Source organism: Plectropomus leopardus, chromosome 7 (genome assembly GCF_026936395.1).
Source record: "Plectropomus leopardus strain MGB_pleo_1.0 chromosome 7, ASM2693639v1, whole genome shotgun sequence".
In the NCBI taxonomy this organism is placed as follows: Eukaryota; Metazoa; Chordata; class Actinopteri; order Perciformes; family Serranidae; genus Plectropomus; species Plectropomus leopardus.
In genome coordinates, this window is record NC_142182.1 from 36,392,486 (window position 1) to 36,417,273 (window position 24,788).

The window sequence follows — 24,788 nt, forward strand, 5'->3', positions numbered from 1 at the left end:
GTGTCTTGTTTTCATCTAAACACCTAGTGGCATCATAACAAAATCCCAGCATTTAAAGTGTTAAAATTATGAAAAAATTAATCATTTAAATCTTTTTTTAAACATAGTTTGACAAAAAAAAGTGTAATTTTTTTTTCTAGCCTTATTTTGTGTGCAGAGCGGTATGAATGTATTTGACACTGCATAAAAAATAATAACGTATAAAAATCAGTGTTGCTGCTGATCAGGACGTAATGGCTGTGATTCTAAAAAAATCTACTTAGCATTTAGTATAATGAAAAATTGCGGCATCATGATAAAAACCTGACATTTAAAGGGTGAAAATTATGAAAATTTATCAATATTTGATATTTATGATTAGGACTGGGCGGCATGGTGGCGTCGTGGTTAACACTGTTGCCTCACTGCAAGAGGATGCCTGGTCCGCACCCGGACTGGAACGGGATGCATGTTCTCCCCGTGTCTGCGTGGGTTCTCTCCGGGGTCTCTGGCTTCCTCCCACAGTCCAAAGACATGCAGCTCAGATTGATTGGTGACTCTAAATTGCCATTAGGTGTGACTGTGAGCGTGTATGGTTGTCTGTCTATACGTGTTGGCCCTGCGATAGTCTGGCGACCTGTCCAGGGTGTACACCGCCTTCCGCCCGATGACAGCTGGGATTGGCTCCAGCCTCCCCGCGACCCTTGCGAGGGCAAGCGGTTACAGAAAATGAATTAATGATTAGGATTGATGTTGTTTAAAAAGTTAACTTGATTAAAGTAGGAAATATTAATATTAGGCTATCTAAAGCTTGATTTTGAAAAGCGGATTTTGTGTGCAGAGCTATGCGAGTGTGTGTAATATCAAAGCGGGCCCTTATTACACTGTTAAGACAGCTTTTTTTTTAGCAACAGCACGGTTCTTGAATGCACCCAATTTCCTTTACGCTGTGCCAGGGTACCTTCAAGAAAGCCTTTTGCTGAGATGTTAGTCTCTGTTTTAAGGAAACTGGCTCCTGCAGTAACTGGCTTTTAGAGCTGCATTTTATAAACACACTGTAAAGGCTGGGTAGGGCTTTTTTGGGCTATTTTAAGCAAAGCCGTTAAATTGTCTCAATGAAACATTAAAGACGAGCAGCAGCAGCTGCACGCTAGCTCGTGTTGATAGCACGCGCAGAGTAACCAAGGAAGACACAAAGAGCACAAACAGCTGCTGGCGCTCAGCGTTACATCCACAGACTGTTACTGATTCTTTGTAAACATGACTGATGATCAGGCGATGACAAAAACACGAGCCAAGTCCCGCGAGTCTCCAGCAGAGTAAGTAATTTCTTCTTTTTAGCAGTTTTGTTCGCAGATGCTGCTAATGGAAGGGTGAATATCCACCGAATACAAGACACAAATACCAAAAAAGTCAATTAGAGTCTTCCTGTATCGACTCCGGTATTATTTGTGTCCTAATCAATTTAGACATTAAAAATCCCTCTAGCTTTTCAGAATGTATCACATACCTTGTTTGACCAAACTTGTAGATCTCCTAACAGCATGGGAAGCACCGACAGGGGCATGTATGCATCTCCTCCCTGTTCACAAACCGGATATACAAAGAGAGAGTTTATCATGATGGCACCTGAAGAAAAGCTCAAACACTTCGACAACCGAGCTCAGGCCCGTGACCACAACCGAGAGGTGGGTTCAGAGGAGCCTGCACCAACACATCTACACTGCATCAAGTTTGCATTTTTGCAAGCAGCTGTGCTTAGAAGCTTGCCCTGCAGAATTGGGTCTTTTTTAACAGGGCAGATGCGTCCATGAATATATTTAACCCATTAAAGCCTGAGAAAATTGTTTGTGAAATTTCTTCGATAAACACGAGGAAAGGGTAATGAGCAACTCATGAAAAGAAATGGCATGAAAATTAGCAAGAATTGAGTTTTTCAAAAAAGTTTTTAAAAATCACATGAAAAAAATACAATTATATATATATATATATATATATATATATATATATATATATATATATATATATATATATATATTGATTAATGTCTGGCAGTTTGTTATAATAGCATTTTTCCCCACTTTTTGGATACTTTTCTAATAATGGCTGAAATCAAAGCAAGGCAGTTGGGCTGGGGCACCAGGCCCCCAAATCACTGAACCCCCCCCATAACAAGGAGCGCAGCAGAGAGCAGCTGGATGAGAGGTGTGTCACTGCACTGCTCTCAGTCTGCTCTGATTGATCTATTGATCAGCTGTGATATATAATCTGTAACCATATAAAAATTGTTATAAATCTAAGATCTTTCCTTATTTTTTGGATAATTTTCTTGTAACCTTTTACTAATCTCTTGCAGTTTGAGGGCCATGTTTTTCCCAGTTGGCCTTTGCCTTTTATCGCCACGTTTTAGGAAGAAATCAAACCAACTTGCTCGAGTTTAAGCTGAATGCACAGGCAACCAATAATTATCACTGACAACATTTACATGTAATTTTTTTCACCCTGGTTTTGAGTCTTTTTCTGGTATTGATCATATTTGGGAGATGATGTTTACATTTAACAACCAACCTGATCTTTCTACCCATTTGATCATAAAAGCGTCCAGATGTTTCTGTGTGTGCTGGTGTGTTTTACTTAATGTCTCTGCCACTGATTCCTTCACAAGCAGCAAATAATCAGAAAGGTGGATCAGGTTTAAACATGTTATCCTGGTTCTTGAAACCAAGGCACTAACATGGGTGTCACTCAGAATGCATCAGCCAAAGGACTTCACTTTTCACACAAAAGGTTTATTTTCCAAAATTCAAGAATTGCAATTAACCCTTTGAAACCTGAGCAAATTCACTGAATTTCTTGCATAAACATGGGGCGAAGGCTATGAGCAATTTAACAAGACATGGCCCCAAAATTAGCAGGAAATTATTAAAATAAATAAATAAATAGCTCCATATATGTGGACTCTTCCTCAGGAGGACTTAAAGCTGCACTCACTGGTCCCCGAAGACATTTCAAATCACTGCTGCAGGAATTTTGTATGTCATCTTTTACATGCCAAAATCAGGTCGTATCTTAGTTGGTGTTTTAATTTTTCTTGTTTTTATGGTTGACTTACAGCATATACAAACATACTTTTTAGTCCTTCCTTGTAGCAACTTCATTTTGTGCTGTTTTTGTGTTTTATATTGTTGCTTTGAAGTTGTATGTTTTGATTTGTATTTTTTGTTCCATGTTGTCTGTCTGTAGCTCATGTTGCTGCCTGTCTCAGCTCAGACACTGTTGAAAAAGATTTTTATCTCAAGAGGTTTATTTTCAGGTTAAACAAAGGCTGAATTAAAAAAAAAGTGATAGAGGAGTAGTGACACCGACAGTTCTTTCCTTTATATCCTCAGTTTGATGCTTGCATCCAGGACCTGGTCCGCTGCGTGGCTCTGACTCGGCTGGTTTACGGGGACGGACATCTGAAACTGGCCCAGGCCCATGCCAGACTGGCTAAAGCATATTTGCAGTTCAAAGGTAAAGTTAAAAAGATGATATTAGGGGTACAGTGTAATTCTAAACGACATATTAATGAATTGATTTTCGAAGCATTATCACTTCAAACAGGCAATAACACATAAGGTGGTCTTTGAATGATGCACATACAGTTCCCACAGCTACTTTTTTTTAAAAACTCTTTTTACCCATGGCAGATGCCACATCTTGCATTTGAAAATAAAATAGTGTTGTAAATTTAATACCATTTCTTTGACATTTTTAAAACGTATTTATTTAATTTAGATTATGGGGATATCATATATAGAAAAGCTGCCACCTCTACATTAAAGTCACTGGATGCTGTATACCATTCAGCTCCAAGGTTCATAACTGCTGATCCTTGCAGCACTCATCACTTCCATCTTTGCCAAAAGGTCAGTGGGCCACATTTGGCTGTGAGGCGCAACCAGCGTTAGTTTTTATTCATCTATAAAGCTTTGAAACACGCTTCATCCCTATTACCTCTAAACTCACATAATCTTGGTACTCGGTCACAGAATAGCTTGTTGCTCCACATTCCCCAAAGCAGAACTGAACTAGGAAAAATGTCCTTCGCTGCTCAAATGCCTTGTTTCAGATCTCGTTTTGAGTGTAAATGTTCTTAATTATACTTCTACACTATAACATGTTTGTTTTTCTGTGTTTTTATTTTATCTGTTTACATTGCTGTTATTGTTTGTTGTTTTTATTTCTGTTTTAACTGCTTTTTTGCCATCATTAAAAAATGATGCCGAGCAAGTTTGAATGAATGAACCATTGATCAATTCACGTAGATACCCATATTTTATGGTAATTTATCTACTCCCTCATTTTATTTTCATGTGGTATTTCTTTGCTCTTTGCTCCAGCAACAGCCAGCTGATGAAGGGATTAGTGGTTCAGATTCAAAGTTAACATTCAGTTCAGTTTACACTAAATGATGGCCCTCTGTTCCCTCAGGATGGGCCCCACAGGCTCAGGAGCACTCGGCTCTGGCCAGAGAGCTGCTGCCTTTCTGCTCCTCCGTCTCCCCCCGCAGAGGTGAAAAGCTCCAGGCTCTCATGTGTCTCCTGGACATACACCTCACACAGGGAGGTGCCTCACTGCTGACAGCCAAATATCCTTACAATGTGTTTCACAACAACATGTGGGGCTGAAAAGAAGTATCAATTCAAATAAAAAGCTTAATAAGTCCTTGACTCTCTTCAACTCTTGAGGAGGCAGAATCCTCTTTCCTGGAGGCTGAACAAGTCCTCGAGCAGCTCCATCTACAGGGTGCCATCAACCAGGAGGAGAAGATGAAGACAGAGCTGGAAATCTCCTCTGCTCTATCCAGGTTCAGTAGGCAAAAAAAAAATAGCTTGGTGCTGTTTTTAATATAAAAAACCAACAGGTCAGGTCCTTTCAGAGCAGATTTACTGAGTAGAGAGTACAGCCTGGATGATTTTCATTTGTTGCAGTTGTTATTACAACTTAGTGCTCCCCCCAATTCAAGTGCAGTATGTTATGTTTAAGTTTGGCCACAAGGTGGCATTAGATTCCTGAAAATTTGCTAAAACAATATCTACTTTATACATTTTTAATTTTGGAGCAGGTTCATTTTTATATTGTCTTAGGCATGCAAGTAAAAGCACCATTATTTCATGTTTTCTTACAAAGATTTAACAAATCTGAATTTCTCCATGTTGTTGTCGAGTCCACTCAGCAGTCAGTGTGGGTGTGTTGTAATGATGCTCACAGAGCTGCTGGGTGGGGTTTGTGTGTGTCCACTCATCCAGTCACTGCTCAAGCACAGGCATAGTTTGGAGATAAGCATTTCACCTCTTTTTAAAAAGCATTCTCCTTGTTTCACTCCCTACTTCATTATTCATTCCCCTCACTACATACCACACTTAGATATTTACAGTCTGCTTGACTCCTTGAGATATTGTGAAGCCTTTTAATTCTCTGTTTAATGTCAGCTGATTTGTTTACTTCACACCCACTCCCATTTCCATATTATTGATCTGTGTCCTCCTTTTTAAAATATGCATTTGTAACTGGGTGGACAGCAGAGGTCCCGAGGGCAGAACTACATGCTCAGGAAGAGGTTTAGTGAATCATGGTGAAGACACCAAGCACAAGTCATCAAATGTAAGAGAGACTGATAGTCTGTTAAGAGAACGTTGTGGTCTGGCAACATAAAAATAGCAGCCATGTGTCTTAGTTTAAATCACCGGGAGTGAAATTAGAAGCATGACCAGGAAATAAAGTATAGTCTTACCTGGGCTGAGATCACCCTACTAATGTCTTAATGTTAATGTGGATCCTGTTTAAAGGGACAGTTCACCCCTAGATTCAAAAATTCATGTATTTCCTCTTACCTGTAGTGCTGTATTACCACTTTAGTATTATAAGGTTCTCTCTGTATTCTGAACAGTTTTGAAATGTTAAATGTTAAATTAAATTAAGCTTCTAAATTTTTTGCATTCCAAATAGCAAAATGTATGTGAACCTTTTTGGTTTCTAAATAAAAAAGTCCAAAATGCATATATCACACAAAAAACACCTCACAGAATGTTAATAAGTTGTCCAAGCGTAAGAATAACTCAATTTTGACAAAAATGGCAAATAGAATCTTTTAATTCTAAGGTGACAGTACATCAGTGTAGATAGTTTTGGTGTGAGTCGCAGTTTGAGACATTGCCTATAAAGATTTCAATCAATCACTTCGAAACCAGTGGCGACCAGGGACAGACTGGTTGATAACCAAGAAAAGAGTAGTGACGACTGGAGAGACAGTGGACAGCGTAGAGAGACAGCAACTGAGGCTGGGCAGGTCGGCAGCCCAAACCGCTTCCTCTTAGAGGAGGAATCCCATCATAAAGCTACAGAACGACATATGGAGAAATATCCCTGGGGTGCCTGAGAGGAGGGGAGAATGAGCACCCCGATCTGATGGACCAAAGGTTAACGAACAATGGCAACGGACAATCGACGACGAATATGAAGTGCAGGTGCGGGAAGGTCTGTAAGAACAGCCGAGGCCTTAAGATTCATCAAACTCGGATGAAGTGTTTAGAGGGAGAGCGAGCGCCACAACGCACAGATACACAACCTGGTGAGATGGAGGAGCAGCCGGGCCTGGAGATACCCCATAGAGCCAGGAACCTCCAACCCCTCAGAACAGACCTCCAGAGAGGGTTCGAGTCAAATGGCCACAGGCCTGCAAGACGACAGTCTGGCAACAGTTTGACAAGGATGCCAACTTGGTGCTAGAGGGAACAGTGAAGGGAGACGTGGACCAAAGACCGAAAACGATGACGACAATCATCGTCAGTCTAGCTGTGGAAAGATTTGGGACAGTGGAGAAGAGGGCTGAAAGAACACCCTTCACCAGTAACCAGAGAGCAGCAAAAATCCACCAGATCCGGCAGGAGCTAAAGTCTCTCAAGACGCAGTTCAAAGAGGCCAGCGAGGAGCAAGGCCCCCCCTTGGCAGAGCTGCGAGCCATCCTGAGGAAGAGGCTGCTGACTCTCCGCAGAGCTGAGTGGCACCAAAGGCGGCGGAAGGAAAGGACCAGTAAGTGAGCATCCTTCAAAGCCAACCCCTTTGGCTTCACCAAGCAACTCCTGGGACAGAAGCGCAGTGGGAGATTGGCTTGCTCCAAGGAAGAGATCAGTCTGCACATCCAGACCACCTACAGTGACCCTGACAGGCAGCAGGGGCTGTGCCATTGCAACACCATGATACAACCACCTACATCCACCAAGGAGTTTGACAGCAGGGAGCCACCCCTGAGAGGTACAGGATGTTGTGAGGAGAGCACGATCCAGTTCGGCTCCTGGTCCGAGTGGAGTGCCTTACAAGGTCGATAAGAACTGTCCCCTGTCACGTTGTGGAAGATCCTGAAGGTCATCTGGAGGAGAAGGCAAGTAGCGCAGCAGTGGCGATTTGCTGAAGGAGTCTGGATCCCAAAGGAAGAAGATTCCAAGAACATCAACCAGTTCAGGATCATCTCCTTGCTGTGTGTCAAAGGGAAGATTTTCTTCAACATAGTAGCTAGACAGCTGACCGACTTTCTCTCCAGCAGCGGCTACATCGACATACGACACCTCAGTGCAAAAGGGAGGCATATCTGGAGTGCCGGGTTGCCTAGAGCATACAGGAGTTGTGACCCAGATCATCAGCGAAGCCCGGGAGAACAACTGGCCCAAACAACCATAGAGAAACATTATGTGCCGGGCCAAGTGGCAGAGCTCGTCACGGACTATTACAAACAGTTCGGCATGAGAGTCTCATCAGGGTCAATAACATCGGAGTGGCACAGAGTTGAGGTGGCGATCATCACAGGCTGCACCATCTCTGTGATCCTTTTTGCTTTGGCAATAGCATGATAGTGAAGTCTGCTTAAACTCAGTGCCGGGGCCCAACGACCGGAACAGGAGTGCACCAACCGCCAATCAGGGCCTTCATGGACGACTTGACTGTTACCACTGAGTTAGTACCAGGGAGTAGGTGGATTCTGCAAGGGCTGGAGGAGCTGATTGGATTGGCAAGGATGAGGTTCAAGCCTCCAAAATCAAGGTCACTGGTGCTGAAGAAGGGCAAAATTGTGGACAGGTTCCATTTCAGCATCGGAGGGATATCAATCCCAACTGTCTCCGAAAAGCCAGTGAAGAGCCTTGGCAAGGTGTTTAGCAGCAGCCTGAAGGATTCAGCATCTGTTCAGGAAACCAGCTAGAGAGCTGGTTGAGAGCAGTGAACCAGTCAGGGCTTCCCGGAAAGTTCAAGGCTTGGATCTACCAACACGGTATCCTGCATAGGATACTTTGGCCTTTGCTCATCTACAAAGTTCCCATCTCTGTTATAGAGGGCTTGGAAAGAAAAGTCAGCAGCTTCCTCAGTGGGTGGCTGGGACTGCCTAGGAGCCTCAGCAGCATTGCCCTTTATGGATGCCACACCAAGCTTCAGCTGCCCCTGAAGTCACTAGAGGAAGAGTTTAAGGTGACAAGGGCAAGATAAGTGATGTTATATAGGGACTCCAGCAACCCCAAGGTGGCCCAGGCAGGGGTCAGGGTGAAAACCGTGAGGAAGTGGAGAGCCGACGAAGCTGTATCACAAGCAGACTCGCAGATAAGCCACAGAGTCCTGGTTGGAGCAGTGACCCGAGGCAGAGCTGGTCTAGGGACCTTTCCAACGCCACAGTACGAGAAGGCCAAGGGGAAGGAGAGACGGAGACTTGTCCAGGAGGAAGTGAGGGCAGAGATGCAGGAGCAGAGGACCAGCAGAGCTGTCAGCCTGTGGCAGCAGGGTGCTTGGACAAGGTGGGAGTAGTCCATCGACCGGAAAGTCACATGGACTGATCTCTGGCGGGCAGAACCACAGCGCATAAAGTTCCATGTCCAGGCAGCATATGACATTCTGCCCAGCCCATCAAACCTCTCCATCTGTGGCAAAACAGAGTCTCCAAATTGCCCGCAATGCCCAGGCAGGGGCACGTTGGAGTACATCCTGAGTTGCTGTCCAGTAGCTCTTGGGCAGGGTCAGTACACCTGGCGCCACAACCAGGTTCTGAAACGCATTGCAGAAGCCATCAGCTTGGGAATCAGCAGCAGCAACAGACGGTCCCACCCCACCAACCAGGTGATCGCCTTCGTGAAGGCTGGAGAACAGCTGCGAAGAACCACAGGGGCCAGGAACCAACCTGGACTCCTGGCAACTGCACAGGACTGGCAGCTGTCTGTCGATCTGGAGAAACAGCTTAAGCTCCCCCAGCACATTGTTGCAACCACCCTGAGGCCATCCTCCTGGTTTCAGAGGAGATGAAGAACATCATCCTGATGGAGCTGACAGTGCCGTGGGAGGACCGTCTGGAAGAGGCCCACGAGAGAAAGAGGACCAAATATAAAGAGCTGGTCATCGACTGCTGCAAGCAGGGCTGGAAGGCGAAGTGTATGCCCATCGAGGTTGGCTGCAGAGAGTTTGCGGGGCAGTCACTCTACAAAAGGAGAAGAGTCATTAAGAACATCACAGAGGAAGCAGAGAAAGCCTCGAGATGGCTCTGGATCAGGAGAGGAGATCCATGGGGGTAGTAAATGCCACCTGAACACAAGCCAGGTTTGATCACCCATGGCTGGGTCGCCTGGGCGAGGGTGTCTGATGTTGAAAGACCCGAAACACCCCAGGACCCCAGGTTACATCACTGATGATGTGTTCAGGAGCATCCAAGAGATGTATGCTATCAATCACTGGTCTCTCTTCAATATTATGGAACTAGATGACACACAGCTTGTGGTGCTAAAAACGCAGAAAAAGAAATAAAATAAAAAATTGAAAAACTTAACAGCAGTGTCTCTCTGCAGAAACCATGACCAGGGTTCTCAAGATAATCCACAGACCTTGGTGTAAGCAGTTTGATGTAGGAACTATTTTTTTTCTTTTCTACAGAAATACACAACAGTATCACAGTGCAGTAGGAAGCGTGGATCGACTCATGGACAAGAGCTTGTGCTCATTACAGCAGGATATTTAAACACTAATGTCCCCCTTTGCTGAGCGCTAATGTTAGCTAACAGTGGATACATGCTTCCTTATGCGCAGTGATACGGTTGGCGGGTATAGTACAGTGGAAAGAAAATAGTTCCTAAATGAAACTGCTTTCAGTAAGTACCGTGGATTTTTCAATGTAGTTTTTCAATATATTGTTTGGCACTTTGAGCATCAAAATCCGTGTGCCATCAAGTTCCATTATATTGGAGAGAAGGCAGATATCTCTACAGCCAATATCTCCAACACTCTGCAACTTACACCAAAACAAAATAGATTGACAAATAGCGCTGTAGGTGAAAGAAAAAATATGTTGTTGTTTTTTTATTGGGGTTACTGTCCCTTTAACCCCTTGAAACTCAGCAAATTGGCTTGATTTTATTAAAAACATGGGAAGGAGGCAATGGGCGATCAAAGGAAAATGACAAAAAGTTAGTAAAAGTACAAGAAAATGAAATTAAATTAGTAATAAATAAATACATAGATGAAGAAGAAAATAAAGTTAGGAAAAAATAAATATATAAAAAGTCCACAACATCATTTTAAATTTGTAATTATGAACATTATTAATCTTTTTTCCGTAGCTTCTCTCTTTTTTCCTTAGACATTTTTCCCTAGCTTTTAAAAAAAATAATTTTCTAAATTTACCTTTTTCCTGCAGTTTGTGGAACACTTTTACTAAGTTGCTCATTGCCATTTTCCCCCCATGTTTTCAAAATAAATAAAAGCAAATTCTTAGGGTTCAAAGGTTAAAACTCTTGTGAAGGCGCCTGAAAGCAGCACAAGAAAAGTGTTTGAAAAGCTTAATCCCTGTATGTGAGAAGTTTCATTTCCACAGTAGCACATGTATCATCCATGCTATACACTTTGTGGAACTGCAAAACCGATCTAAACTTGGAATACAGGTCTTACGTTACAGGTCTTGCATATCAAAACATTTGACAACCTGACAGTGTCTGCATTATTAAGCCTTGACAGTGACGCATACTTAGAAGAGCAACATTTTCAGTCTTATAAAGAGGTATATAATCACGGACAGGAGTAGGGTGACAGTGTTTTAACAGGGGACCACAGGTTAGCTTTGTACGTAATGCCCAATGTATGTAAAGTCCTGTTAAAAAGTATAAAGCAGCACACTCTTGCAGCCTTTATAGTAAATAGGCCTTATCAGCAGCTGAGGTTAGCTACACTCATAGGAATGTGTAAATGATGCCATCTTGGTCTGTGTCAGAGTCAGAGTTTGTTGACATGATGTGTGTAATTGAAAAAATGTGCAGACTCTGGCTGGTGTGTAAGCTTGCTAAATCTCTTTTGTTAGGTGATGACTAAGAATTTGGCATGCTCCTAAAGCTCTGTCAGTCAACACTGTTGTGATGGAGGGGAATGTTCCCACCAAAGCCTGCAACAATAAAGTACGCTCAGCTCTCTTGTAGATCCAAACATTCTGCCTGCTTTCAGATTCACACTCAAGGTGTGCACTCATGAGCAGCCAGATGGGAGATTTAGGCTCAAATCGGTTGTGTTTTCTCATCTTACAGGCTTAAGCTGGATTTTTTTTAGTTTGCAGTTTAAGTCAAGTAAAGTCAAGTCAATTTTATTTATAGAGCCCATTATCACAAAACATGGTTTGCCTCAGAGGGCCTTACAGTGTACGACATCCCTCTGCCCTTAGACCCTCACATCACCGAAGGAAAAACTCCCAAAAAAGAACCCCTGTAACGGGGGACAAAAGGGAAGAAACCTCAGGAAGAGCGGTAGAGGATGATGAGGGATCCCTCTTCCAGGACGGACAGACAAGCAATAGATGTCGTAAATAACAAATGAAATACATGGCAAAAAAGGAAAGAGAAAGAGAGAGGGGGAGTGGGGGGGGGGGGCACAGCAATAATAGAAACAGATGCATGTCATATTACAATAACGGTAGTTGTGAAATTATTAATTGCACTCTATGGACACCTCCCTATCAGCATATGCACGAGACTGTTATCATCAACCTCAACATCATCAAAGTCAAGATCACAACATCGGCGCAACCAGGACCAGACCAAAATCAGGGCGAGCAGGGGGCACAGTATCAGTACAGCCACAGCACGAGCACAACCAAAGGCAGGGTCGCAGCATCAGCACAGCTATCACCACGGTCAGGCACAGTCAAGGTTACGGCCAGGATCAAGGAAAACTAGGAAACAAGGGAGCAGGAATGCTCCCGAGAGGCAACAGGATTTATAACTGCTTTCATAAATCTACATCTTAGTTGGCTGATTGTGGGAATTTCTTCATATTCTCTCCACCCTTAATAAGCACAATCATGCATCATATGAACGGAAATCTGTCCTGTTATCCAGTGATTCATGATACATGCATGCAACCAACACATGTTGAAGTTGGCACCTTGCACATAGATAAGGCACTTTGCACCATGCACTTTATGCCACACAGTTTATATTGCTATGGTTTCTGCAACTTTGTCCTCTCTAAGAGTTGTTGGTTTGTTTTATTTCTTATTTTTTCCTTTTTCTTTCCTTCTTGACATTTCTGTTGTCTTTTACCTGCCAAGGGACTACGGATTTAAATTAGCAGTCCTAAGAACTCCAGCATATTTTCATTTGGCTTTTATATTAGGAGTTGACAGATTATTGTCCAGGTCAATTACTGGGGCCGATATTTGGCATTTTGCAGATTATCTGTATCGGCACTTTATTTTAATGATCACCAATAAAACTAATTAATTTACTTTGTAAAACCTAAGGGAGGTAATTTTATTTATTCATTTTTTATTTAAAATTTTCACTTGACTTAATTTAAAAAAAAAAGTTGCAGGGAACTTGTTGTATATGATGTTGAACATTTCAGCTTTGATTGAACATTTGCTAAAGGCATTTTAACAAAGTTTTGTGCTGGAGTTTGTTATACTACAAATTCTAAATATTAAAGATAAGATTTTGATTTTTATAGTAAATGCATATCAAATCCAAGTATCGGTTATTGGTCTCATTAACTACTAATAATCGGTATCAGTATTGGCGCTGAAAAACTTATTTCAGTTGCTTCCTTTTTTATATTGATATTCATTACTATGCCATGTCTCTTTTAAATACATATTAAATTAAATTTACACCAAGTTTGTGCAAATAGTCTTGAGAGTTTGTGCTGCCGAAGTAATAGGTGGCCCTGTTCTTGTGTATATGTACTGATTGGATGTATAGACACAGTGAAAACACACAGTGGAGATGCTATTAGCCTAACTCCAGTGGAATTCGCATGCTTGCCATCCAAAGTCTGCTTGTACTCCTTCCAAAAAGGTAGCTCTTATTCCAAATGTAAAATTGTCTCTAATTAGTTGGGTGAAATAAAACCAGCAGGGATTTACTCATAAACAGCCCTGATTGAGAATCACTACCCATACTGAGTAGTTTAGTATTCTTTACCCACATCTACCTGAGGCACACAATAAAAAGCCTCATCAGTCAGACTGCCATCAGTTTAAAGCTCCGCACCAATTTGCTGCAGCGAGCTGTTGTGTTTCTGGCCCACTGTTTTCACTTTGGCTCGGCCTTACTCACTGTATCTTTTTCCGAGTGAGAGCCCAGAGCAAACTTACGTCAACTATGTTCTGGAAACGTTTACAAAAGAGGGCTGTGTGGCTTGCTTGGCAACACATCTACAAATCCTTAATTATATAAATTCCCTGCCTGGTGGACTCTTGGTAGATTTCAGTGGGCTGTGGCATATTACCGTCCTGGAAGTGCATAAGGATGCAGAGTGAATGAGAGGATAGAGGGGTATTGTCTCGGTTTGTCCATGCAGGCAGAATGGCAGGACTCAAGCCATGCTGGAATGTAGCTCTGCAACAACCATCGCCACTGCCCTAAAAGGACGTGAAGTGCCTGCCTCATGAACACTTAGGGGCGGGGCACTCCCACCATCCATCACAGCATGTTAGGATAATCTTGGATTTGAGGGAAAATTCAAAGTAATGAGCCATCGTAGTGTTTTTGTAACCTTTGCTGCTGGCATTTAACCACAGAGCCATGAATACTCAGATTCATGAGGTCCTGAGATGTGACATAATACTGTCAAGCTTAGACTGAAGGCACACTGCATGAAACCTTAAAGGGATAGTTCAGTTTTTTTATAGTGGGGTTGTAAAAGGTACTCTATAGTCAGTATATTACATACAGAAGATGTCAGTCAGCGGGCCCCCAGTTCAGAGAAGCAGACTGGAGTCCGACATGGAATCTAAGCAATCCTCTGCTGTGGACCAGGGTCGGCAACAAAACATACTTTAGCCAAAAAAGGTCCAACCTAAAAAACTCAATATCTGTTTAAGTTTAGAATATATAACATGTATAATATTTCCTCTGCTTCACCTTAATGTCAGACAGTGATGTCCAACAGAAAAATGAAGCAGTTTGTGGCTCCCTTCAAAGCCAGACTCCATTTAGAAAAACACTCAGTACATTTACATGATGTTAAAAAAAGTCAAATTATTGTTAGTCCGTCTAAAACTGGACTTTTAAAATACATGTAAACATGTTAGTCTGGAATCAGATTAAATCAGATTTCTTGAAATCGGACTAACACACCCAGATAATTTGATTGAAGGTCAAGTTATTCCGTCATGTAAATACCTCATTCGGATTTTAACTGGACTTGGTGTTCTGCATGTGCTCCTAGTAACCTCGTCGGCCTCCCTTAGTGGTTAGGGTTATGGACTGTTTGTTACTTATGAGGGGTGCTGCAAAATGGGTCAAGCCTAAAAAAACGTGTTTAAAAAAAGTTAAGCACTGAGGAGAGACTTGTGTTTTGAATTTTGGCATAGGGAAGGACATGCACTCTAAAATGATGGTATTTTCTTTTTATTTAAAAAAAAAAATCATGCCCCACCCCCCCTTTTTCTTTTTTTTTTGTGTCTGGTGTTTTTGATAGAAAAGCTGTAAGGGTTGCTATAGCAAGGTAAAGTGTTATAATATTCTAAATATAGCGCAGGCTACACTTAACTGATGTAAATATTTTTAAGGTGGCTTAAAACTAATCAATGAAGGCAGTTTGCTCAACATTGTTTTATTATATGTACGTGACACAGTGTTTTTTTCCCAGAAGTTATTGTAAATAAACAGTTATGATTGTGATTCAATCTCTATCAAAGACTCTTTAAATAATGTAAATTTATTGCAGCAAGCTGAAAGGGGGCATATCTCCTCCTGTAGCTGTGCATGTAAATGTACTGAGTGATTTAGTATCGCTGAACACAGGAGCTGCCAGTCCACGGCTGCCTCCATTAGTTAGCTTGTTTGTGTTATTGGTGTTAATAGTCACACTAACCGCAAATTTAAAATGTCTAGTTTTATCAACGGAGTCTGTTGGCTTTGATGAAAGCATAGATGGGGAAATTAAGCTGTTAAAAGCCCAAACAGGCTGTATGACGAAAAGGTAATGTGGTAAAAATATTCTCAATACTTTTTTGGGTGGCTAAAATACATTTTGTTGCTGACCCACATCCACAGCAGCACATTGCTTAGCTTCTGTATCAGACTCCAGTCTGCTTCTCCAAATCTGGGGCGTGCTTACTGACATATTCTCCATGCAAGACAAGGATAATTACAGCCTCACTTCAAAAGGTCCAAACTATACCTTTAAATCAAATGATACGCTGTTACAAATTGCCTTCATCCGTTTTTTACATAGGTGAATTGTTGTTCAGATGGCCGCTCTGCACAGCGTGGATGTCTGCAGAAGGGATTTCCTGTTCTGCTGTGTAGAAAACAATGTAGCCAGAGATTGACTGCAGAGCTGAATTAAATTATAAGTCCATTAGATGTTTTGAAGCTGTTTGCAGAACAGCCTGATGGGATCCAGAGTCCTTACAATGGTTAATGCAGCTGTCATCTCATCTTCTCTCCCCACCATGTTGCTCTATGGAAGCCCGTGCAAACCCATAGTGCAGTTAAGTGTGACAGGAAGTGACTTTGGTCTGAGTGACTTGGTAGCAACAACACATGTACAGATGACTGACCAATTTTTAAAGATGTTGAATTTTGGTGGATACTGCAAGAGCATCCCCTTATTTGGACACTTTAAAATGAGAGAACACACTGTAAGAGTTATTTGTCAGCGTTTAATTACATAATGCACCTTATGTAATTTCCAGCCACCCAGTTCAACCAAATGGGGGCAGTTTTTCAACCTTTAAATGTTGGTCTGCTACTGTGTTAATACAACCATAACTTATAGTCATCAGTCATAAATAACGGAATTCGTAACTGACAGCAGAGCAACCATACAGCTGGTCAAAATAAGGGTGCTGTCTTAAGATTTTCACATGTGGCGTTTGTGTAGAATTTATAGCTTACTGAGCTCAGTTTTAGCAGAGCCACAGTAACAAGAAAACAGTCACATCACGTCATCTGAGAAGTTTATCATGAACTGTAAGCCAACAGTTTGTGTTGTCATTAGTTACACTGAAGATATGTTTCAGTCAAAAGCAAATGTTGCTATTGATTGAAATGTTACTTAACATTCTAAAAGAAACGTTGGGAGTTAAGTATCAAACTGCATCTTTTTACTCTCCAGGAGCTGTCTCCAGCAATGGAAAGCCACACCAATATTTAATCGAGTTTTGCTTCTTCATACATCCCTTCTGATCTTGCTGCGGAATGTTGCTTCTCTCCAGGAGCTGCTTGTGATGGAGATAATGGTCATTTTTCTGGAGCTTCTGCCTTCATTGTGTTTCTCATACACTAAGTAATTTACTGAGACTGTAACTTGTACACTGTATCCATTGACTCCAGCTAGCTTAGCTTCTTCCTCCTCTCCTGCAGCTCACTAGAAGCTACAGAGACTCACTATAGCCTCTCAGGTCAGGATGTTTTATTACAGAAGGGACAGCCTGTCCCTGGCTGCTTGGACATAATGTCAAAGGTGTGACTTCTTCACACTCTGATGATAGGGTTAGTTCATTTTTTTAATGTTTTAAACTAAAATTATGTCCACACAGTGAGGGGGTTATGCACAGAGTAACCCTCAGTCCTAGAGGAGACGATTAAGAGACTTAAAAGGATGCGACTGAAAACAATTAAAGGGGCAATGTGAAAGCTTTCCTTAATATAGTCTGCACTGAACAAGGCTCCAGCTGGAGGCATCAGCCAAAAGTCCCCACCACTCTGTTTGAGTTTGGCTCCAGACCAAGCAGTTACTTCTGTAATGTAAAACAGGCTTATTGTCATGAAGAAGCAGGCTTATGGGTATATACTGTGCACTCATCATACTCTAAATAAAAAGTGTTATTAGAGAGGATTTTTGAATTAAAACATCTGTAATGGTTTTAGTGATCTTGCTCAAGTACACAGCAGAATGATTAAACACAGCGTATGTTCTCTAATCATTACTCTGCCCTGCTGCCTTATATAGCAGGCTGAACTGGGCACTGTCTTTATGTTTCCACCTCTGACAGTGTCACCATTTGTCGTTTCTGCTCTATAGGGTCTATAGGAGACAGAGCAGACACAAGGAGGCCTTAAGCCAGTGTGAGAAGTCCCTGCAGCGGCTGGAGGACTGTGGAAAGCCAGAAAAGACATGCTCTGTCTATAGGGACATGGCTGCCATAGAGCAGGGCAAAGGTCATTTAGATCGAGCCATAGAGCATCTCTCCAAGGCAAGCATGGCACATCACTCACACACCCTACACATCTCTTAAACACAACATATATAAACACACAAGGACTTGTTGAGTTACTGCCAGACTTTGTTGTTAGGTAATGTTCCCACACCTCTTATTTGGTGATATGATATCTGTCTTATTTCTTGGGGGGGTTCCTGCCAGGCTCATGCCATTGCTGTGAGTCACAGTTCAGGGGAGCTGGAAGAGGCACAGATCTCCCACAGCCTTGCCCTCATGCTCTCTGCTGCCGCCACAGAGCCCCATCACAATGGTGAGTTTATTCTCAAACACAGGCGAGGCCTGAGCGACATGCAACAAGGGTTAATTAGGACTTGAATCTTCCACTGTCTTTCTGTATTTGGAATTCTTTAAGATGGTGTTATGGAAACCAGGCATTTAATAGCCTCATTGAAGAAATGTCCAAGTTCAGTCATGTTAGTATGATCCACACACGTCAATTATCGCAAGGTTCCATGGTAGCCATACAGGTGGAGAAAAAATCGATACAGAATAGTATCGCAATATTTTTTCTGTGGTGATATTGTGTCAATACACAGACACCAAGGTGACATGTATTTTATTGTTTTTTGACAAGGAATATACAGTGTCACACAGATGGAAGCATCTTTCAATGTTACATTTCTTATTAGACCAGGCATACACACTGTAGAATTCATTGTGGGAATTTAACAATAGTTGCATTTGTATAAAACCTATTCCACCCCAAACACACCCTTGTGCCAAGGGAAAAAATAAAAGTAGATATAAAAATATATATAAAAAAAAAAACAGGGGAGAATTGCAAGTTGATCAAAATTAACCAGTAGAGGGCCCCAGACTTTGTAGAATTTTTTCGATGTTCTTCATTCTAAAAGAAATCTCCTTCAAGCTATCAAGTTTGCAAAAGCAATTACATTTCCCTTGTTGCTGGATATTACTATATTGTTCACTTGTGCTCCAAATACGGAAAATTATAGGGTTAGGTTGTAGCACCACACCAAAAGCCTCATTTAAAATTTTAAATATTGATGTCCTGAACTCTCTCAATTTGGAACATGACCAAAACATGTAAACCAAATCTGTTCTAGCAGCTCCACAACGATCTCACATCTCATCTAATTCTGGGTATATTTTGGCCAGCCTAATCTTATTATAGTGAACACAGTGTAAAACTTTAAACCGGATCAAATTTAGGCATGCACACAAAGAGGAACCATTCACCAGTCTCAGAGCTCTGTCCCATTTAACGTCTGATATATCTGCCTCTAATTCTTCTTCCCATTTTGTCCTGATGTTGTCTAATGATATATTGTTAAATGACATAATAATGACATAACTGAATTATATAAGTCAGACCCTTCAAAGTTAAAGAGGTCTGAAGTATGAAGTCTAAGTTTGAATGCTCAGGTAATTGAGGAAATGATGAGTTATGTGTTTGGATGAAGTGGTGGATCTAAAACAGAAAAAGCTAGATTTAGAAATATTGAATGTATCGGCCATATCGGTGAAACTGGGAAAGACATTCTCTATGTAAAAATCTTTAAATGTGCTAAGGCCCATATTACCCCATTTTTTAAATGTGTCATCCAATTTGGTGGCTGGAAAAAGATGGATGGATATTTTTTAAAAGTGTTATGGATTTCCTGGGTATCTACTGTCAATTCTTGAACTGTTTTCCTAATTGTTGGTATGAGTTGAGAGGCAGACTTGCCCTTCAACTGATGAGCAAGTAGGCGTCCTGCCTTGTTCATAGAAAAAGGCACATGACCGTAACAAATGATGTTCAGTTTTTTCTGTAGATAATAAATCATATTGTGCTTTAAGGTATACTTTTTCTTTGGATAGCTCAGGTGTTGGAGTCCTTGAATACTGATGGTCAACTCTTTTAGAGTAAGAGTTTTAGAGTCTTTTAAAGTTGTCCATAGTATGGATGGTGATACAGAGCCCGTCTGGTTGGTTAAAAGAAAATCATCTATTGCTTTCGATATAAACTGACAAAAAACCTGAACAGTGGAAAAAAGTTTCAAACATGCCAGAGGTGGAAAACAAATAAAAGAAATATGAATATTAGAGAAATATTAGACAACAAAGGTAAAGACAGTAAAAGCACATTAAAGAAATAACAGCAACAGTATGCAATTAAAAAAAAAAAAGAAGGTGGAATTAATTAAAAACAAGAGCACAGAAATGGGTCTTGAGCTGCTTCTTAAAACTATCTACAGAAGCTGATTCTCTTATTTGTATGGGCAGTATGTTGGAGGCCATTGGTGCATTAAAACAGAACACTGCTTTTTGTTATTAATTTTCGGTACATAAATCAGGCCAGAGGACCTGAGAGATTGGTTTGGAACATATTCAGACAAGCAGTCATATAGGCAAGAGGGTGCTAAACTATGCAGTGCTTTAAAAACAAGTAAATAATTTCAAAACTGTTAACATTAAAATAAATTATAAACTTTTGGTCGCCTACTAGAATAATAATCACTCCACTCTCCTTGATACAGTTTGTTGCATTAAATATTACTGAAGTGAGATGAACAGACTGAAAACTCAAGTCATGTAATTGCTATACTTCGCAATAATACTGTATCCTGTCTTGTGTATTGTGAAAACGTTGTATTGTGGGTGATTCCCACCACAAGTAGCTCTGTAAAACACCATATGTTTCTGTGATTTTTTCCAGTCATTGTCCTAATTTATATTAATCTGCATTATATGTGTGTTGTTTCTCCATGCTCGTGCAGAATCTGCAGGTCACTACTTTGAGCAGAGTCTGAGTGTATACAAAAGCTCTGCAGGTCCACAGGATCCGGCCTTTCTTGCAGCCCAGGATGATTTCTGTCATTTCCTCCTCCTCAATGGCCAGCAAGAGGTTAAACACATACACTTACACTTGAAAGAATAGACAGACAGTGCCACTACAGTGATTTCCTTCAGGCAAAGAGTATTATAGACAGTTTTGAAACCCGCAGCAGATTTTCATTATCCACACACTTTTTGTGAAGAGAGCAGCACCATGGAAACACCTTCAGAGTTTGTTGTTGTCAGGGGATTTATTCCACCTGCTAAACAGGGTGTGGCTCTCACCACCAGAGATTATTTACCTGTTTTGTGCTGCTGCAGAGATGTGTGGAGATCCAGAGAGCTTCTCTCGCTCCAAAGAGGTCTGCTTTTGGTGACCTGAGTGCTGAGGTCTCAGACACCCTCCAGCTGATCGGAAGTGTGGACATGAGTGAGGGCAGGATGAAGCAGGCACACAGGACCATGACAAAGGTGATCAGAAGCTACACAACACAAACATGACAACTCATGTATCTCTTGGCTACAACCTTTAAGTGCATACTAGAAATGCTGGACAGGGGAGAACGTGATACCGACCCTGCCAAAGTATTTGGGTGGGTTTAATAAAAGGCCAGGAGTCAGCAGGCGTGTCCATCTACATCAGTGAAAGGAGAGATCAAAATATACACACAAAGAGTCCCTGTCATATTGAGACCAGCTATTTCCACCATCCTCCCTAAAGCTCAGCACTATCAGAGGCACATGCTAATCTTGGAAGGGTGCAGTGTTCAGAGCAGCCCTCCCTGGTGTAAAATATCACACACAGTGACTTTGCCATTCTCCCTCCTAAAGTTGTGTTGCCCATCTGTCAGGCTCCATCTAGACTGAGGAAATACAGTTTGCTAACTGCTCAATTAAAGGGACACTAGGTGGGTTTCCATTAAACCTCAAACTGCGCAAATAGAAGTTGTGACTATAAAATTAGCCTAATGGAAACATCAATTTAGAAAAATAATGGCTAAAAAGTTTTTATGCTCACATAAGGTACAGGGTAGATTATTAGTCATTTTTAAACCATGTTTAAAAACTATGTTTTAAAAAATGTAATTACAGTTTGTCCTGAAATCCTTCTACATCATGAGGTGGTATTTCAGGTGGTATTTTGTAAAACTGCAATGGAAACACTTTTTTGGCTTGTCTAGGTCACATGATGCTATGGCTGTGTGCTTGTCAGTAGGAACTGTCTCCCCATGATGCAGCAGGAGCTACAAGAGCTGTTACTGGATCATCCGGAAGTTTTGAATCCACAATTCCTCTGTGAAATCGTGGACTATCACCTCCCAGAAATCCTTCTCATGTGGTCGCTCCCACATAAAAGAGGCTTGTCTTTCCATTATGGCTCCATAACACGTCTACATGTCCTTAGATTAGAAATAATGAAGGCTAGTTCGGCTGCTGCAATAGAAATAAAGCTGCTACTGTTTTGAACATCAATCGTCATGCTCCTTGGAATGTTATCACCAGAGAAGAAGTCACATGACATCACTCAGTGGAAACGCAGTCATCTCGCCATTTTGAAACTTCACTAAAGTTTTGCGCAAATCTTTAATGGAAACCCGCCTGCTGACTCTAATCAGTGAAGCATGTCATTACGTCCTTTAAAACAAAAGTGACATTTCTGTTTTTCAACACAAATGCATGAAATAAACCCAATCATTTTAGTGAATTCAATCATCCTCTATAGCTGTTTTAATATTATTCCTTATGTAATGTTGTTCACATACAGTGACTGCACGTTTGCCGCATGAGCTCAGCTCTGCCGCCCATCAAACATACTAAAATATACCAGTAAAAGGGGGTTTCTTCATACTAGTAATAACATGGCTGTAAGTAAAGGAGCGCGGTTGCTATGTTGTTTTGTTTTGACATCTAAGGGGCAGAGGGGGTGCAGGTCTCCCTCTGCACTGTCAGGGCACATCAGGGCTCACTCTCTCTACACCATGTAACCTTTCAGAAGCTCCCTGACACAGAGCAGATATGTCAGGACATTTTTTTTCCTGTCATCATGACACCATCTGCACTCTGACTGAGTGACTTTTGTTTTTCCAAAGGAAACCTGGCTCACACAGAACACACACAACATACAATCTACTAAAAAAAACACAAAGAACAATGGCACACACACACAGACATACACTCTACATTTCCTCCTTCTTCTGTGGTGCTGCTGAAAAAAAGGCCTTCCATTACATCAACCTTAGCAACAGTGAAAACATCCATGAGGCCAGATGGATCTGTTCCAGGTTACAGAGTGTTTTTACTCTCCCTGGTGAGCAGGGAAAGTTTTAGCTCCCTCTTTCCCTCCTTCAACAAAGTTCTCTACATGTTTTATTTATGACATTATCAGAATTAGAGGCAGGCTTTTATCATGTCTGTTGCATAACTGTATGTGTGCACGTGCTGTGTTATCATATACACATGTTTCTGGTTAAAACTTTCTGGATTTTATTAAATTAAGCAATGTTCTCTGATGTCATAGAATTAAGCAGTCACTGCTTAATTCTCTTATTTGATTGGACCAAACTTAATGTAGAGTGGAAAACTACTCGGGCTGCATCTTAAATATGTTGAGTTAATTAACTCAGATTCCTGAGTTGTTGATTTTGTCCTCATTTAAATCTAGCAGATTCCCCTTGTTGACCCGACACTCTGAGTGGTGAGCACAGGTGTTATCTAAACCTTGGGTTGCAACAGAGGTTATTTTGGGATGTTTAGTGCATTCACGTGTTGCTAGGAAGTGTTTATTCCCCTCTGCGTTGCACCTCTCAGCTTTCATTGACCACTCACTATGCTGTCTTTCTTTTTTTTTTTCACTTAGTTTTTTATTGTTGATTTCTACATCCATATATTTGCATATACAAACCTTACATGTACAACCCACATTCAAAACAATACAAAAATATGAAATACATGTTTGGGAGTCACATCACCAGCAGTTCATCTTTTGTCTTAGTGCCTTAATCTATATCTGTTGTTTCTGTCTGTCGTCTTTGTCACTGTTTTTGGCTTTGAATAGTGTCCATTTCTCCCACTTCTCTTCCATCTGTGCTTGTTGTAGTCTCAGGCGATATGTCAGTCTTTCCATTGTGTGGATTTCTTCTACAATCTCAATCCACTGGTCCTGACTGGGAGGGTCCACTTTACCCCAATTCCTCGTAATAGCTTTCTTACTTGCTATCAACAGTATTTTGATCAAATACTTATCCCTTACTCTTATAGTCTCTTTAATAGAATTAAAATTACAGAAATATAGCACCATGTAGCTCATAGGAATATCATACTCCAGAATCTTTTGTATAGTTTTGTGTGCGATTTCCCAAAACTTCTGTACTTTATGACATTTCCAAAATATGTGTGAGTGGTCTGTATCTACTGCTCCACATTTCCTCCAACATGATGAGTCTGTGCCCTTAAACTTGTTCTTGACCTTAGGTGTAATAAAAAAAACTGATCAAATTTTTCCAGGAAAATTTCCTCCATATCCGTGAATTGGTGGATGTCTGATGATTTTTCCACATATCTTGCCAATCCTCACCTGAAATTTTCACGTTAAACTCTGATTCCCATTTTGCTTTTATATACTTATGCTGTCTTTCTTTTGATTTTGAATTTTAGTGCCTGGAGATCCAGAGTTTGTTGTACGGTCCTCAGCACAAGAAGACAAAAGCTACACAAAAAGCTGTGGACATGCTGGCCCGGTAAATGTTGACTTATGTTTGCCAATAATTAATATGTACTTTATATTTTCTTTATCTTGATTCTTCTGTTGATACGTTAAATCTTTTTTTTTTTAAGTAATAGTATACTTAAATATTTTAAATCTGTTTTGCAGGGCACCAGAGGTGGCTGAGAGACAGAGGCAAGGTACAAGGAAAACAAAAAATCTCACGCTTTCAGCTCTACCATCCAGTGGCAATGATGGAAACTCAATGTCTGACTCTTGACATGTTCTTTTTTTTTGTTTGTCAGTACAATAATCTTACAGGTTTTTATCAATAACTATTTTTAATGAAGTTTATATAAAAAAGGCTGCTACTACTGCTGAAAATTAGCTCCAATTGCACTAATCATGTCCACGTCATGTTATACCGAATGAAATATACTGGCTAAGCTTTGAAGAGATACTCAGAAAACATACTCCCAGTTGGTTTAAATCATGTTACGATATTAATCTATTTACAAAGAAGGGCTGAAACCTTTTTCACCAAAGCATTAATGTTTAATTGATATCATTTTGTCAGTTAAAGCAATGTTGTTGGACTATCCA

General features: G+C 41.0%; 1 protein-coding gene and 1 long non-coding RNA gene across 3 annotated transcripts in view; one reads left to right on the forward strand and one right to left on the reverse strand.

Moving 5' to 3' along the window:
- Window positions 1–1,620, reverse strand: part of LOC121950795 (uncharacterized) — a 30,317-nt gene extending 28,697 nt beyond the window's left edge. Inside the window, exon 1 of the long non-coding RNA XR_015777102.1 lies at window positions 1,490–1,620. This is a non-coding gene — a long non-coding RNA (uncharacterized LOC121950795). The remainder of the gene's footprint in view (window positions 1–1,489) is intronic.
- ttc23 (tetratricopeptide repeat domain 23) lies at window positions 948–24,571 on the forward strand. Of its 2 annotated transcripts, none has more exons than XM_042496911.2 (11): window positions 948–1,302; window positions 1,511–1,667; window positions 3,369–3,492; window positions 4,453–4,609; window positions 4,703–4,828; window positions 17,503–17,674; window positions 17,843–17,951; window positions 20,425–20,552; window positions 20,804–20,953; window positions 24,137–24,219; window positions 24,354–24,571. In XM_042496911.2, the coding sequence occupies exons 2-11, from the start codon at window positions 1,524–1,526 to the stop codon at window positions 24,463–24,465; spliced, it is 1,305 nt and encodes a 434-aa protein (XP_042352845.1). In that variant the 5' UTR covers window positions 948–1,302; window positions 1,511–1,523; the 3' UTR covers window positions 24,466–24,571. The 2 variants fall into 2 exon arrangements, with proteins under 2 accessions (XP_042352845.1, XP_042352844.2); XM_042496910.2 differs by having other exon boundaries at window positions 948–1,298.
- The last annotated feature ends 217 nt before the right edge of the window (window positions 24,572–24,788 follow it).

Excerpts from the sequence above, each read along its gene's own strand:
- ttc23 (XM_042496910.2), top strand. The coding sequence starts at position 1,240 with ATGACTGATGATCAGGCGATGACAAAAACACGAGCCAAGTCCCGCGAG. Across the intron at positions 3,493-4,452 it reads AGCATATTTGCAGTTCAAAG|GATGGGCCCCACAGGCTCAG; the intron begins GTAAAGTTAAAA and ends CTGTTCCCTCAG. Across the intron at positions 24,220-24,353 it reads GCTGTGGACATGCTGGCCCG|GGCACCAGAGGTGGCTGAGA; the intron begins GTAAATGTTGAC and ends TCTGTTTTGCAG.